General features: G+C 41.8%; 1 protein-coding gene across 1 annotated transcript in view; it reads left to right on the top strand.

The window, feature by feature from the left end:
- The window catches only part of Stt3b (STT3 oligosaccharyltransferase complex catalytic subunit B), a 65301-nt gene that overhangs the window by 28858 nt on the left and 20941 nt on the right, over positions 1 to 15502 (top strand). The window contains exons 3-4 of the mRNA NM_001170539.1: positions 1177 to 1464; positions 14171 to 14236. Coding sequence (NP_001164010.1) covers positions 1177 to 1464; positions 14171 to 14236 — 354 coding nt within the window. The remainder of the gene's footprint in view (positions 1 to 1176; positions 1465 to 14170; positions 14237 to 15502) is intronic.

Genomic DNA, 15502 nt, shown 5'->3' with positions numbered 1-15502 from the left:
GGGAGTCTTTGGTTTTAGTCTTTTCATCCAGTAGTACTTTGTATGTTGAAGGTTTTCTAACATTAGTTCCATCTGCCATATTATGGGTAAGTGGACTTATATTGAGAAGCATTTTCAAGTTTATGTACTGCTGGCAGAATCCTACAATAGGACTTAGTATTGACTGTGAAACGGAACAGAATTTTCTGAGAATTATAATGACTTTCTGTGCTGCTCTTCTCCTCTCAACCTAGGTCCTGTTGTTGCACTCACTGAACATTGAACACACACTCTACCCCTGTATTGTCCCTGATGCTGAGAATTACATTCTTATTCTTCTGGAGCTTGTATTCTTGTGAAGTTGAGCAGTTAAAATTAAGGTTTTATAAAGTGTGTTCAATGCTAGTAAATGTAATAAATGTTAGGGAGAAAACACGAGTGAGTGGGTTAGAGCGGAGGGCTGGGAGGGTGTGAGACACAGATTGAAGTAGGGCAGCCAGGAATGAGTGTGTCACATTACTTCAGGCCTCTGGTCTTGGGAAAAAGAAGAGCCTTTGGGGTGCGGTTGCAAATGCAGATTCAGACAGACATTTTGCTAACTGAGGTATACTTCAGAGTGAATGTCCCCAGTACTGAATCTTCTCATGTCTGCTGCTTTTATTTTGGTATCAGGGTGGGTGTGCCAGGATAGTAACCTTCCCTCCCATCATTAACACCTGAAACATGGTGCTTTCAGCCTCTCTCTTAGTCTTTGTTGTTGTTGTTCCCAAATAAATAGGCCTTCTTAGCTAGGGGTATTTACTTTCAGGATCTCAGATTGAAAAGTAGGGGAGACTTTTATTCATCATTTCTCTTTTTTATAGGTATTCACAATAAGAACTAGACTAGAGTGTTAAAAAATGCCACTCCTGAAGAATAAATGACTAATAAGCAGCATTGAGAACTGAGAGGGGTAATTAATAGATAAGGATTACTGCATATTCTTAATTACTCTTGTTTTCTAGTCTCTGTGTTCTCTTGTAAGTGTATATTCCATATGAGTTTGCTCTTTGGGTCTAGTTCAGAAAGGTTTTATTCTGTGTCATGTGAAAGGGAGAGGTCTTTCAATCTTAACTACAGATACAAAAGGAAGAAGTACTTTTTTTCCAGGAACTTTTTTTTTTCATGTAACTAAATTCGCTTTTCCCCTCTCTCTAGGTTTACCCAGGATTGATGATAACAGCTGGCCTTATTCATTGGATTTTAAATACATTGAACATAACAGTTCACATCAGAGATGTATGTGTGTTCCTTGCACCAACTTTTAGCGGCCTTACATCTATATCTACGTTCCTGCTAACTAGAGAACTTTGGAACCAGGGAGCAGGGCTCTTAGCTGCCTGCTTCATTGCTATTGTACCCGGGTACATATCTCGGTCGGTAGCGGGATCCTTTGATAACGAAGGCATTGCGATTTTCGCACTTCAGTTCACTTACTACTTATGGGTAAGTACCACTAAATGTTAGCTGCTTTTAACACCGAGGACCTTCCGCCCTAAGGTTTTAGGTCAGACATGCATCTGTTACCAATAGAGTTGCACACAGATCTGTATGAGACTGGCCCTACACTCCTGCTGTGCCTCTGCCTCCCGCGGGCTAGAATCATAGTTACGTGCTATTCCTGGCTTCTGTGTACTTTTTTATCCTCCTTTTTCTTCTAACTGGTGGGTGTGAACTACTGAAGAAGTAATGTCCTAACTGAAATCTCAACTACCTTTTAATATTTGAAGAGTACACTTATCCTTGCTGCATTCAGTTTTATGCAGCTGGCATCACTATTACAGACAGAAGATTTCATTCTAAAGATTGTGCTTTGAGCTCAGCCCTGCCCTTGTTAATACCTCCTCTTCTGTGTTCTGTGGAAACCATGCACCTGCATTGTAAAGTTTCATTTCTTGCTGCTCTTGTATGATGCTGTCTGGAGGCTCATGTATGCTAGGGCATACATGTAGAGGCCAAAGGACAAGTTTGCGAAATTGATTCTCTCTTCCCACCTTTGCAGGGGTTCTAAAGATCAAACTTAGATCATCTGGCTTGCAAGGCAAGCGTTTTTTTAACACTGAGACATCTCACTGAGCCATCGGACTAGTTTTATTTATTGACTTACCTAGCCTGATACCTCACAAAATGAAATCCTACTACATAGGACACTTACTGTCTTGGGTTTTGTGTTTAGCATAATTGTTACACATGTATCTATTTTATATTTTTTCTTTCAGCCTTTTTTTCTTATGATAAAATACACAGGAATCTAACACTTAGCAAATGTCACCGTTTAGAAATGTTGTATATACTTATGTTTTGTGACCATCCACATCAACTCATGCCTTATAAAATGCAGTCATTCTACTCATTGACTTTGGCTAGTTGACTAGGTAGAAACTCGTAGTATACACTTGTATAACAGTTAAAATTTTAGTCTTTTATGGACCACTGATATTTTCCATAACTGCCATTTCCAGTTTCAGTCAGTAGTAAGCAGATGTTTAATGATTCCGTATGTTCACCAGCACTTGTTCTTTTATGACCGTTTCTTACTCTGTATCTAGACTCACCTCAAATCCTCACTATTCCAGCTGTAGCCTCCCAGATGGCTGGGGTTCTGTGTGTGTACCTCCCAGATGGCTGGGGTTCTGTGTGTGTACCTCCCAGATGGCTGGGGTTCTGTGTGTGTACCTCCCAGATGGCTGGGGTTCTGTGTGTGTACCTCCCAGATGGCTGGGGTTCTGTGTGTGTACCTCCCAGATGGCTGGGGTTCTGTGTGTGTACCTCCCAGATGGCTGGGGTTCTGTGTGTGTACCTCCCAGATGGCTGGGGTTCTGTGTGTGTACCTCCCAGATGGCTGGGGTTCTGTGTGTGTACCTCCCAGATGGCTGGGGTTCTGTGTGTGTACCTCCCAGATGGCTGGGGTTCTGTGTGTGTACCTCCCAGATGGCTGGGGTTCTGTGTGTGTACCTCCCAGATGGCTGGGGTTCTATGTGTGTACCTTTATGCCTGGCTTAATTTTTCTGGTGCTAGTAATGATGCTGAGGGCTGTAAGGCAGTGTAACTGGTTCTGGTTTGCATTTCTTCAGTGATGAGTGGGAAGCACTTTGTGTGTTTCATAGCTAATTGGATAATTTTTTTGTAGAAATGCCTCTTAGGGTCCTTTTCTCATATTTGAGTTGAGTTTTATTAGTTCTCTAAGTATACATGCAACTAATCCCTCAATGGATTAACAATTTCTATTTGGTTCTCCCATTTTATGGACTGCCTTTTTAATCCCATGAGCATTTTTTGATATATAAAAATTAATGTTCAATTGTCAATATTGTCTTTTGTTCCTATTTTCCAGGAAATCACTGTAAAACACATCACTGTGAGATCTTACCCTATGTCTTCTTTTAAGAATTTCATAGTTGTTTTAAGTTTTATATTGAAGTTGTTCCATTTATTATTTTATAAATGATACTTAAAGAAAGGTCCAAATGTATTAATTCACATGCTGATTTTTTTTCTTTCTTCTTTTTTTTGTTATTTTATTTTTATTCACATTTCAAATGTTATCCCCCTTCCCAGTTTCCCCTCTGCAACACCCCCATGTCATTCTCCCTCCCCCTGCCTCTATGAGGGTGCTCCTTAACCTACCTACTCACCCACTTCCACTTCACAGGTCTAACATCTCCCTATGCTGGGGCACTAAGCCTCCACAGAACCAAGGGCCTCCCCTCCATGGCTTCCTCCATGTGCACTCTTTGGTCACATGCTGATTTCTATTTTCCCCCTTTGATTGGTCTTGATACCTTGTCAGAGTCATTTGATCACACATGCCAAGGTTACCTAGAGCTGTGTGTTTGTCCTTCTGCCAGCCAGCACCCCACTGTTTGACCCACCAGAACTTTGTAGTACATTTTGAAATTGGGAAGTATGGGTTCTCTAGCTTGGTTTCTTATTCATAATCATAATTAGTTATGGTATTTGGGCCCCTTCAGAAACAACCCTCTTAACTTCTAACAGAATGATCTTAGCATTCTTGTCAGAAGTAAATTCTCTGTGCTGCATGGCTTTACCTTTGAGCTCACCTGTCCTGCTGTGCTTCTGTTCACATTCCAGCACCACAGATTTGGTTACAGTATCTCCATAGTGAAATGAAGGGTGGCCAGGAGCCAGGAGATCTTTCCGTGATTGTCACTGCAGAGCTGTGGTGCAGTTCCACCCATGGCTTTTGCGTGACCTTAGCCTGTTTCCTCCTGGCACTGCTATCTAATCGTAATAGTAGCCATTCTGACTGGGTGAGATGGAATTGCATTGCAATTTTGATTTGCACTTTGGCTAAACATACTGAACATTTTTTTTTCTTGTTTTTATTGGCCATTTGTACTTGTTTTGAGAACTGTCCATTTGCTCATTTGTTGATCAGATATTTTTCCTGTTGGTATTGACTCTTTTGAACTCATATATCCTGAATATCAGGCCCCTGCTAGATAAAGTACTGGCAGAGATTTTTCTCCCAATCCGAGGGATTTTTCTTCTGTTTGATAATTATTTCTTGTCCTATATAGTGCTTTTTGTTCGGCTGCTACAAAATGAATTGTGAGTATGAACCTTGAGGTTTTTTTTTTCTTAAAGATTTATTATGTGTACAGCATTCTGCCTGCATGTATGCTTGCAGGCCAGAAGAGGACACCGGATACCATTACAGATGGTTGTGAGCCATCATGTGGTTGCTGGGAATTGAACTCAGGACCTGGGAGAGCAGACAGTGCTTTTAACCTCTGAGCCATCTCTCTAGCCCCCATGGACCTTGAATTTTAAATTATTATAATTAGGCTCAAACATCCCTTTATTGACAAAAAGAAATAGAAAATTTCACAGTCAGCACCTTGTACCAATAAAAGTGCTTGTATAGTATAAGTTCCTTTAGTGTAAACATCCATGCTTTGAGATTTAGCAAACTGCTGGGAAGTGTTCTCTGCAGATTTCTGGTTTAGAAGTATCTTCCTGCAGAAAGTTCTGGAGATGCTGGAGAAACTGCTCATGGGAGAAAGAGGTCAGGTGACTGTGGTGTGTGAGGCAGTAATGTAGCTCAGTTTGTTCAGCTTTAAAGCGTTAATTGTGCAATGGGGAGTGAGGCGTTGTCTTGGAAATCATTGGCCCTTTCTTTTGGCCAGTGCCAGCCATAGGCATTGGGCTTTCTTGCACCTCCTTCATTTCCTGAGCACACTTCTCAGATGCAATGGTTTTGCCAGGGTTCAGAAGGCTTTGGTAGATTAGACCATCCCCAACCACATGTATTTGCAACTGGTTTCTGGTGTCTTTGAGGAGTGCTCTGAAGCCTCTGGTCCAGTGGCTGAGCTGAAGATATAGCGATCTGACAAAGAATAGGTTTATTGTTGTATAAGAAGGTGATAGTTCAAAGTGACGAATGTTTGGATTTTCAGTGGGTTCACATGCTGTTTTTTTTTTTGTTTGTTTGTTTGTTTTTTTTTTTGTTTTTGGTTCTTTTTTTTCCGGAGCTGGGGACCGAACCCAGGGCCTTGCGCTTCCTAGGTAAGCGCTCTACCGCTGAGCTAAATCCCCAGCCCCCACAGGCTGTTTTTTTGCTTCAAATGCTGAACAACTGTTGACTGGTTGATGTGGAGTTCTTGGCAGTTTCAGGGAGTGGTGAGAGGACTGACATGGACGGACAACTGCTCTCATTTGTCCAAGGTCAGCTTCTTACAGGCTCAGTCCCCCTCTGCAAAATGTCTTGTGCTGCCATTCTGTGAGTATTTGGTGGCATTCCTGAGCCAAGTTCATTATGTTTATGACCCATTTTGAATTTGAATGAGAGGATTATTTTCCATTTTATAAGGTAAATTTAAAAATAAATATCAAGTAATAAGTCACTAGCAAAGATGTGGTTTATATATCAAGTTCCAGACCATCCAGGACTAACTACATAGTAAAACCCTGTCTCGAATTTTTGGGAAAAGTTGTATTCCACTACCATGGCAGATTTCAACAATGCAGAAACCACAATTTTGAACCAGTCAATCATAATCCAATGCCATCTCTTTGTTATTTCCTGAGCTGTTGGAAATTCTATCTAAATCTGGTGGTGCTTTCTATTTTTTTCTCTAGCATTTTCAAAGTTTTAGGTCTTGGATTGTGGTCCTTGGTCCGCTTAGAATTGGCTTTTGTATCCCTCTTCAGTCATTAGCTTCTCATCCTCTCTCTTCACACAGCAGTAATCTGCCTTTTACCTGAGTTTGCATGAACTCCATGTAAAGGTGAGAACAGACTCACTTGGGTTCTAACTGACTGGACATCATGGAAGAGGCCAGCTCACGCTTGCATGGGACTTGTCTTTCTGTGTGTCTAGGTTGTAACTAAATTTTACTTTGTATTCTAGAAATTTTCTAGCTTAATTTAAAATTTTTAAGTTACTTGGTGTGTGTGTCTGTCTGTCTGTCTTTGTCTACATGTCTGTGTGCACCACAGGCATAAAAAGGCATACGAGGCTGGAAGACCCCCGGTCCGCAGGTGGTTGTGAGCCTCCAGGGGTCCTAAGGAGCTGAAGCCAGGGCTGCCTCAGCAAGAGCAGTGTGTGCTCCTGGCCACTGAGCCATCTCTCTGGCCTCCTACCTTCTGATTTATATTTATATGATTTATAGTTAATGATCCTTTTTGGCTGTCTTGAATTTGTATCTTAAAATCCAGATAGTATCGACCCTGTGGTTTTCTTTACTAATACCATGTTGGCTTTTCTGAGTCTTTTGCCTTTCTATACAGACTTTTGAATTCATTTTTGTTGTTGTTGTTGTTGTTGTTGTTGTTTTTAACCAAAAACATTTGGTTATAGTGAGCATTCCTAACACAAACATGGAATGTTTTTATATAATCTTTTGATTTCTTTCATCATAGTTTGTTGGTTTTCTGTATATGCATTCTATACACATTTCTTAAATTTATTTTTATGAACTAATATATGTACTGTGTTAAAAGGATATTAAGTGTTAATTGCTATTTGTATCCTGTTGTGTGTCTGTTCACTTAGTGGCTTCAGTAGTTTTGATTCCTTGAACTTTGCTCCTTAGACAGTCCTGTCATCTTCTAAAACGTCAACTTTCTCTCATCCTCACCAGTCTGCATTCCTTTTGCTTTCCTCCTCTTGTTGAATTTGCTAATAGAAAGGGAGTGATGGGAGAGGTTATCGTGGCTTTGTTCTGATCTAACGGATGGACACTGGTGGACTTATTGCTCAGTCTGTTCTACTCCAGGGGTCTAGGGCCTGTGCTTCCCCCATTGGCCTGCTAGCTACTTATGTCATAGTACATAGAAATTCTTATGTATTGGCCATGTCTCTTGTAATAAACTTAAGCATTACTTTCCTTTTATTTGCTAAAGATTTCCTCAGACTTTAAACATACCAAGCTCATCTCATCTGCTCTCTCCCCAGGCAGCTCAAAGGTGGTGCTTTGCCTTTTGCTCTCCAATGTGTAGATCTACTCTTTTCCTTCCTGGTTTGTACTGACTAGAATCTAAGTACAGTGTTGAACATAAGAGGCAAGGAAAATCAGAAGCAAGCTTCCACTTGCTCTGACTTAAGTGGAAGCACAGAGAAGTACCTGTGCGATGGGATTGTAGCTGAGGGTCACTGTGCTTGATTATGGTGAAATCTTCCTTGGTTTTCAGTGTGGCAGTTAATGGTGGATATACTGTGTTTTCTGGCTCTTGCTAAAGCTAATCACATTGCTTGACCTTTCTTATAGTTGTGTTTTCTTATCCTCTGCACCATTAATATTTTGGTTGGATCAATTTTGCTGTGTCATGTATTAAATTTGATAATTAATCTACCTTTATACACTCTGTAGGTCTTCCTGTTATGACATTATGACAACCAAACATGTCCCCAGACATTGCTGACTGTTCCCCGAGGTTCAGAATTACCCCAGAAAGAGATTCCTGGATTAGGGCTCGTTGTTGCTGTTGTTGTTGTTGTTGTTGTTGTTATTTTTTGGTTTTGGGGTTTGTTTTTTTTTTCAGATGTTAAAATAGTTTGTGTCATGAGATAAATATTTGCTAAAAGTGCACAACCTTATACATATTGTCGTGTTTGTGTTATGTACATTTTGTTAGTTTTATATCTACATTGGTGATGAAGACTGGCTGGTTTTCTTGGATTGTTTTTGTCTGCTTTGGGATATCAGGTTTGCAGAAGGCTTCACAAATGATCTAGGGAGTGTTGTCTCCTTTATGTTCTGAAAAAGTGTCCATGAAATTGCCATTGTCTCTTATGTAACATTGAACTCACCACTGGACCTTGGAAGATTTTTAATTATTGAATCAGTTTGATTTTTGGGTTTTTTGTTATTGTTGGTTTTTTTTTTAGATTTATTTATTTTTATGTATATATGAGTACACTGTGGCTCTCTTAAACACACCAGAAGAGGGCATCAGATCCCGTTTCAGATGGTTGTGAGCCACCATGTGGTTTGCAGAGATTTGAACTCAGGACCTCTGGAAGAACAGTCAGTGCTCTTTAACTGCTGAGCCATCTCTCCAGACCTGAGCTACATCAGTTTTTTAATGTCATTGTCTGATCTGATTTTTCTCTTGAGTAATTAGGGTTGTGTGTCCACTCTGAGCCATTTCTATTTCACCTCAGTTGTCTGATTTGTTGGCATAAATTAATTCCTGTATAGTCTGTATGATGTCTCATTTCTGGTTTTGATGTTTTGTATCCTCCCTTTTGAGTTGGTTAGCCTGGCTAAAGTTTATCTAGCTTCTGGGCTAATTCCCTCCCCCAATTATATTGATTTCTTGTCATTCAGCAAAAGATTACTGGGCCCTGGAGAAGCTTTAAATTCAAACAGTTCTCTCTAAAGACTGAAGTTGTGTCTTACTCATCTGTCCTAAACAAGTCTGCCTTTTCATTAGAATTTGATTCACACTGACATCTCTTTTTCTGTGATTTGATTTGTATTTGATATGGCATCTTTCTATCTACTTGTGTCTATTTTTCATTTTAGTTGTTTAGTTTTTTAAAAATCTGTGTATAGTGGTTCCTGTGCATCTTGCAGTTAGTACAGTCTGCCTCGAGCTGTACATCTTAGCAGTGTGGCTCTATTGTTTCTCTCTTATTCCATTATCATATATGTATATGTGTCACTAGTCTAAAAATCTAGACATAATTGTGTACTATATGTGTATACATATGCATATACACACATATTTACAGTTGGTTGCTTTGCCCTGTTGTGATGGATCTCAGGTAGCTCAGGCTGGCCTTAAATTTGCTATATGACTGAGGTTGACCTTGGACTTCTTATTCTTCTGCCACTGCCTCCCAAGTGCTGAGATCACGGCCTATACTACCACACCGCGCAGCCTGCCCTCAGGATTTAATGATAGTTTCTTAGGGCTGATGCTCTCTTTTTGATCACTGGTAGTTAATAAGCATTTTCCCATGTTTTTTTTTTTTTTTTCTTTCTCATCCTCTTCAGAATTTTTTTTGTTTTTTGTTTTTATCTTTCAGTCCTTTGACCATTGTCTAATTTGTTTTTTTATTTATTATACTTGTCAGCTTATTCGGGTTCCTGGCTCTGTGGATTGTTCACCATAAAATTTGAAAAGTTGTGATTTCTTTTAAAAAAGATTTATTTTATGTATGTGAGTACACTGTTGCTGTCTTCAGACACCAGAAGAGGGCATCAGATCCCATTACAGGTGATTGTGAGCCACCATGTGGTTGCTGGGAATTGAACTCAGGACCTCTGGAAGAGCAGTCTGTGCTCTTAACCACTGAGCCATCTCTCCAGCCCTGGAATGGGTGTTTTTTATTGATAAGTTTTCTTGTTCATTTATGCTTGTACTCTTCAAATTTCTAATTGCTTCTAGTTTTTTTATTACATGAGTAAAAAAAAAATACATATGAAGCTCTTTATTGTAACAAAACAAAACCCAAAGCTTTATTTGGTTTTTCAGACAGAGTTTCTCTGTAGAGCTGGCTGTTCCAGAGCTCACTCTTTAGACCTGGCTGGCCTTGAACTCACAAAGATCTGTAGCCTCTGCCTCTCAAGGGCTGGGATTAAAGGTCGTTTATTGGAGCTGACTGAAGTCTGTGTTGTCCAAGTCCAGTACCTCTGTTGATTCTAGTCGTGTGTCTGCTGGCTGGTCCTTCTGTCTGTGCACACTCCCTACTCTTGGCGAGGAAGCCGTGTGGTTGGGGCTAAACTTTGTTCACTATTCTCAGCTATGCTGGATTCCTAAACCTGAACCTGTTTTAGAGCGACATATCTACTGTTATTTTTATTTCTAATCTTTCTAATTTAGCTTCCTGAAGATCACTGCTGTCTGAATAAATATGTCGGCCAAGGATTTGGGTGGAGTTTCTGGTCAAGCATTAGCACACAGTTGATTAGTCTGTGGTGTGATGAGTACCTTCAAAATTTCAACTGAGTCTTCTGATAGTTTTCCACACAGGCGCGGATGTGTGTGTGTGTGTGTGTGTGTGTGTGTGTGTGTGTGTGTGTGTGTGTGTGTGTGTGTGTGTGTGTTTTGAACCTAGGGCCTCATGTGTGCTTGGCAAGCACTCTGGCACTGAGCTATTGTTAGTTCTGGGCCTTCCTTTCTCTTTTCCTCAGTGAATGATCTCTGAGCCCTTACATCCCTCTAACCAGACATGTCTCATGTCAGTTTTTAACTCTAATAAAAGATTCTAATTCACTTAGCTTTGGAAGAAAATATTATTTCTAGCACTGGGATCAAACCCAGGGCTTTGTGCACACACAAAACCACATTTAATGTCATATAGCTGAGAATTGAATGAATAAACCCAGAATGTTATGACTGTTTAAAAATGTCTCTGTGCTTGTGACTTACCTTGTGTACCGTTGTCCTGTGCCACTGGAGCGGCGGCTTTGGTCTTGAGACTTGTCTTCCACCTGAGCTTTCTGTTCAAGCTTAGTCCTGTGAGCTTCTCAGCCAGTGAAGCAGAGGTCTGATGGTGAGGCTGTGCCTATGGATGGTGAGCCTGTCACATGATTCCATCAAGCTTGGTACCAGCTTGTCAAAGACCAAATGACAACATCACGTCCACGTCTCCACAAGACCGTCCATGACCCTACCCTCCTCAGGAAACTGGTGTGTGTGTGTGTGTGTGTGTGTGTGTGTGTGTGTGTGTGTGTGTGTGTGTGTGTGCGCGCGCGCGCGAGTGCATGCCCGTCACTTCGGGCCCAGTAGCTTGCCCTGAGATGCTGATCTCCTCTAACATCGCCCCTCCTCTCCATTCATCCATTCTAAGTAAGGACCCCACGGAGGACTTCTGGTCTCCATTCATCCATTCTAAGTAAGGACCCCATGGAGGACGTCTGGCTCTTCTCTTACTTACCTCTAATTTCTCCTTGTGCCTTACAAGCATCTCAGGAGCTTGGGTACACAGCCTCTCCTGTCTCACCCTCACCCACCACAGCCTCTCTGCTTCCTTTGAAACAGTGGAGATGACTGCCTACTGCAGTCCCTCAAGGCTCACCTCTTCAAAACCTTGATACTCTTTCAGGTAGATTCTCCTACTCTGGTCTTGTTTTCTTAGAACTTAATGCATGCTGTTTACCTGCGACACCATCTGGTGTGCACTGACTTCATTTCTGTGGCGTGCATCTTCCCCTCCCCATGCCAAGCCACTTCTGTTATTATTATGGTCTGCCTGCCTGCCTGCCTGCCTGTGAAGGCCAGAAGGCGCTATCAGATCACCTAGACCTAGAAGTTACACGTGATTGTGAGCTTCCGTGTGTGCTGGGAAGCTGGTCCTCTAGAAGAGCAGTGACCACTGAGCAGTCTCTCCAGCACCTCACCTCTTGCATATGGTGCAGATCACTCTCCTCCTCACCTTCTCTTGAGTATGTTTTACAGGCACTTAGTTTTAAGCTTCACTCCCTCCAGCTGTGTTGCTGTTCCTAGATCCACTATGGTCTTGATTGTATCGTATCTGTAAACTTCTGTATGAATCCTGCCACTTCTAAAGCCTCTCGTAGTTTCCCCCAGTCCAAGCCACCGCTCCCCAACCTCTCACTGCCTCCCCTCGCTGTTGGCGATCAGAGTCTGTATCATTAGTTGCTCAGCAGCCGGCTGCATAGTATGATCTCGAACTGTACTGTGACGGAAATCCTTACCTTGTATCTCTGTCCCCCTCCGGTGGAGAAGGACTCAGTTATGTATCAGAGTAGACTAGTAAAGTTTGTGTGAACATCGAGGAGTACTTTTGACTTCTCGTTCTTTGATGGTCCAGTTGGCTTTACAGCCTGAGGGGATTTAAGCAAATGGAATGTAAACTGAGCAGTTCTTCAGTAGAACCTGGAGGATTACGCCAGCCTTCTCTCTAAAGGGAAAAAACAAGTCTACGGAGTGTATTGTGATTTTCTTGTCATAGACTATAGGGCATCTTGGCTCTGTCCTGGCAAAGAAATAGTCACGGGAAGTTAAATAAAGAAACTTCCATAAACAGGAATATTAACTGTGACATACAGGCGATGAGGTAAAGGAAAGCTGGGTACTGTGTGGTAATAGGAACGGTACCCCAGAAAGTGTGCTGTGGAAGGTGCTTGGGACTCTTGACAGTTCTAGGTTCCTTCAGCCCATTGAGCTCAGGGTCTTGGTAGACCAGGACCAGTTTGAATCAAAACACTCTGGAGTGTAGGCAGGTGACAGATAAAGGCTGGTGGCCTGTGGCACAGTGGGTATCAGATGAACGTAGAAAGCTGTCACTGCAATGGATCCTGGTTACTGAAAGGCCAGGTACTAGTGGCATAGTTGGCAAGCTACATCCCTGGCAGGCCCTACACCCCCTGTTCTTCTGAGACCCCTAACCTGATGTGCTTTCTGCTGCCAAGTTCGTGGTGACTGTCTGACCATTTGTTCTGCTGCTACCATTGCCTTCCAGGGCCATTCTGGGGTTGTCCTCTGCTTTCCTGCCCATCGCTCTCCAGGCCCCTTTGGTTCCTCAGGGCATTCACTCACCATCTCCTTGGTGGCCGCTGCTCTTCCTAGTGGGGCGCTGGTACATGTTGCTCGGCCTGAGCTCTACAGGGTGTGTAATGACATCACCCCACTCCCTCTGCAGTCTTGGTGACCACCCCTCAAGTGGATCATCTCGGGCTGGCCATAGAACAGTTCCTGCTTTAAATGGCCATTGTTTTAATAAACTTTCCCCACTATTCTCACTGAGAGCAAGGAACTAGAAATGCTTTCTTTCCTCCCCTCCCCTCCCTTGCTTCCTTCTCTTGTATTTGTTTTCATACTTTGTACCAAAGTCTAGACATGATGTGGAGTTAGCTATACTGTGTTATTAAAAACCTGTTGTTAAAGTAAAGACTTTCTGGAAGGGGTTGGGGATTTAGCTCAGTGGTAGAGCACTTGCCTAGGAAGCGTAAGGTCCTGGGTTCAGTCCCCAGCTCCGAAAAAAAGAACCAAAAAAAAAAAAAAAAAGGATTTTCTGGAAATTAACTTAGGCTTCTTGAACATGCCTCTTCGTACAACGAGACAGGAAACACCTTTTTGAATATAGGCTTTGTGCTAGGAATTGTCCTTCTCTTAGGCATTCATCTTGAAGGTGACCATGTCTGTGTGTTTGGGTCTGGGTCAATTATTTTGAAGATGCTGATGATTTGCTTTTTTGGGTAACAAACTCATTTGAAATGAGTACTTGAAGACAGATTGGTTGAACTGTGATTTATTTGTGTATAGTCTTTCTAATACAGTTTACTGAGAATTTACTTATGTATTGGCTCTTCTGGAAGACAGTTCAATATACATTTTAAAATATTAATTATTTTAAAATGCTCTTATTGTAACAGTAAGTTTTTCAGAATAGAAGCTTAGACTCATGTATGTGACCCTGAATTCAGATGAAGAATACACAAGTCTAGCAGGTCAGCTGTGTGAACATGTAGATAACTGGACGCAGTTATGTAAGGCCGCAGTCTGTCCATACTGACCTTCTCATGGCCGACGATGAGAACACGTAATTTCCCTTATTTGTTCTTTTTACTTAAAACTAACCAAGAATCCATTATTAAAATACAGCTTGTCCAGCATTGTAAAGGTCTGTTTCATTCAGTCAGGGTAGCCAAGCCTCAGCCCTCACTCAGTACCTCTTACATTTTACAGTGGGATTTGCTTTTGTTGTTTACAGGTGAAGTCTGTGAAAACCGGGTCTGTGTTTTGGACAATGTGCTGCTGCTTGTCGTATTTCTACATGGTAAGAGCTGTGCCTGTGGGGGCTCCGGCCCAGTGTGGATGTGGACTCTGCTCTTGTGCTCCTCGAATTCCCTCCTCCTGTCTGCCCTGCCCCACCCTTGCATTCCCCTCTTGCTCTTGGTCCCTACCCTGGTTCCCTTGTTGAGAAGAGCTGATACTCAGTCCTCAAATGCAATGTTTATAATCAGCAAGTAAACCAATAACAACATTAAACTTCTAAAAGAGTTTAACTTCTTAATGACATCTAGAATTGTGTTTAAATGTATTTTTTTTCATTTTATGGACAAGTAATATGTTTTCCCATATTATTAGATTACAGCATAAAAAAGAACAAGAAACTACCTGTCAAATACAGAGCATTCATTGTATCATGTTTAAATGAAGTTAGCTTCTGTTTAACATTCAAATAATTAAAAATTTTTCACTATCGATTAGTTTCCTTTATTGGAATTGACTGTTTAGTGGCCACATGATCATGAGTTGTAAAAGTAGACATCATCTGTCTGCCACTAGTCAGGGCGCTAAAGAAGGAATGTCAGTGGAGAGCTGGGGGAGGAGGTTACTGAGAAAACAGAAGGGAGGGGAGGATAGCCCTCTGCCCCACTGTGTTCTCTTCCCCTTCCTTAAAGGGATGAAAATGTCTGCCCCCTGGGCCAGAGAAGGAGGGAAGCGCAGGGTGAAAGGCCATGCAGAGGATGAGCAGGGCTGCTTTCAAACCTGAGACTTTGGGTTTTCCTCGTTGTAATGGACAGAGACGACGTGGCATATGGATCTGCCTGCACTTCGAGAATTTCTGAACTCCTTAGTCATTACCCAGGCATTGCCTGTGTACTTTGTTAGCCCGTAACTATCTCATAAGTTCTAAATAGGTTTCTCAAGGTTGGGGTTCAATAATGCTTTTTTTTTTTTTTTTTGGTTCTTTTTTTCGGAGCTGGGGACCGAACCCAGGGCCTTGCGCTTCCTAGGTAAGCGCTCTACCACTGAGCTAAATCCCCAGCCCCTCAATAATGCTTTTTATATTTCTGCCTCTTTAATGCAGTAGCCTATGTGGTTGTTTGTATGAAAATTCGTGATAATTTAAACTGATTGTTGAAACTAATCTCATAGGGTAAATAAGTGCATCAGTTTTCTGGGGTCTTCTGAGGTAGTAATGCCCAGTTACTGTTCTGCACCTATGCTTAGTCAAGCAGGCCCCTTTGAACGTTAGGAATATCCGGCGGCATGTGGTTAAGCAGTAAATGTGTGTGTGCGCGCGTGCACAGCCTTA

Source organism: Rattus norvegicus, chromosome 8 (genome assembly GCF_021556685.1).
Source record: "Rattus norvegicus strain SHRSP/BbbUtx chromosome 8, alternate assembly SHRSP_T2T, whole genome shotgun sequence".
Lineage (NCBI taxonomy): Eukaryota > Metazoa > Chordata > Mammalia > Rodentia > Muridae > Rattus > Rattus norvegicus.
The sequence above is the reverse complement of the archived record's forward strand: the minus strand, read 5'-3'. Positions and strand labels throughout refer to the sequence as shown.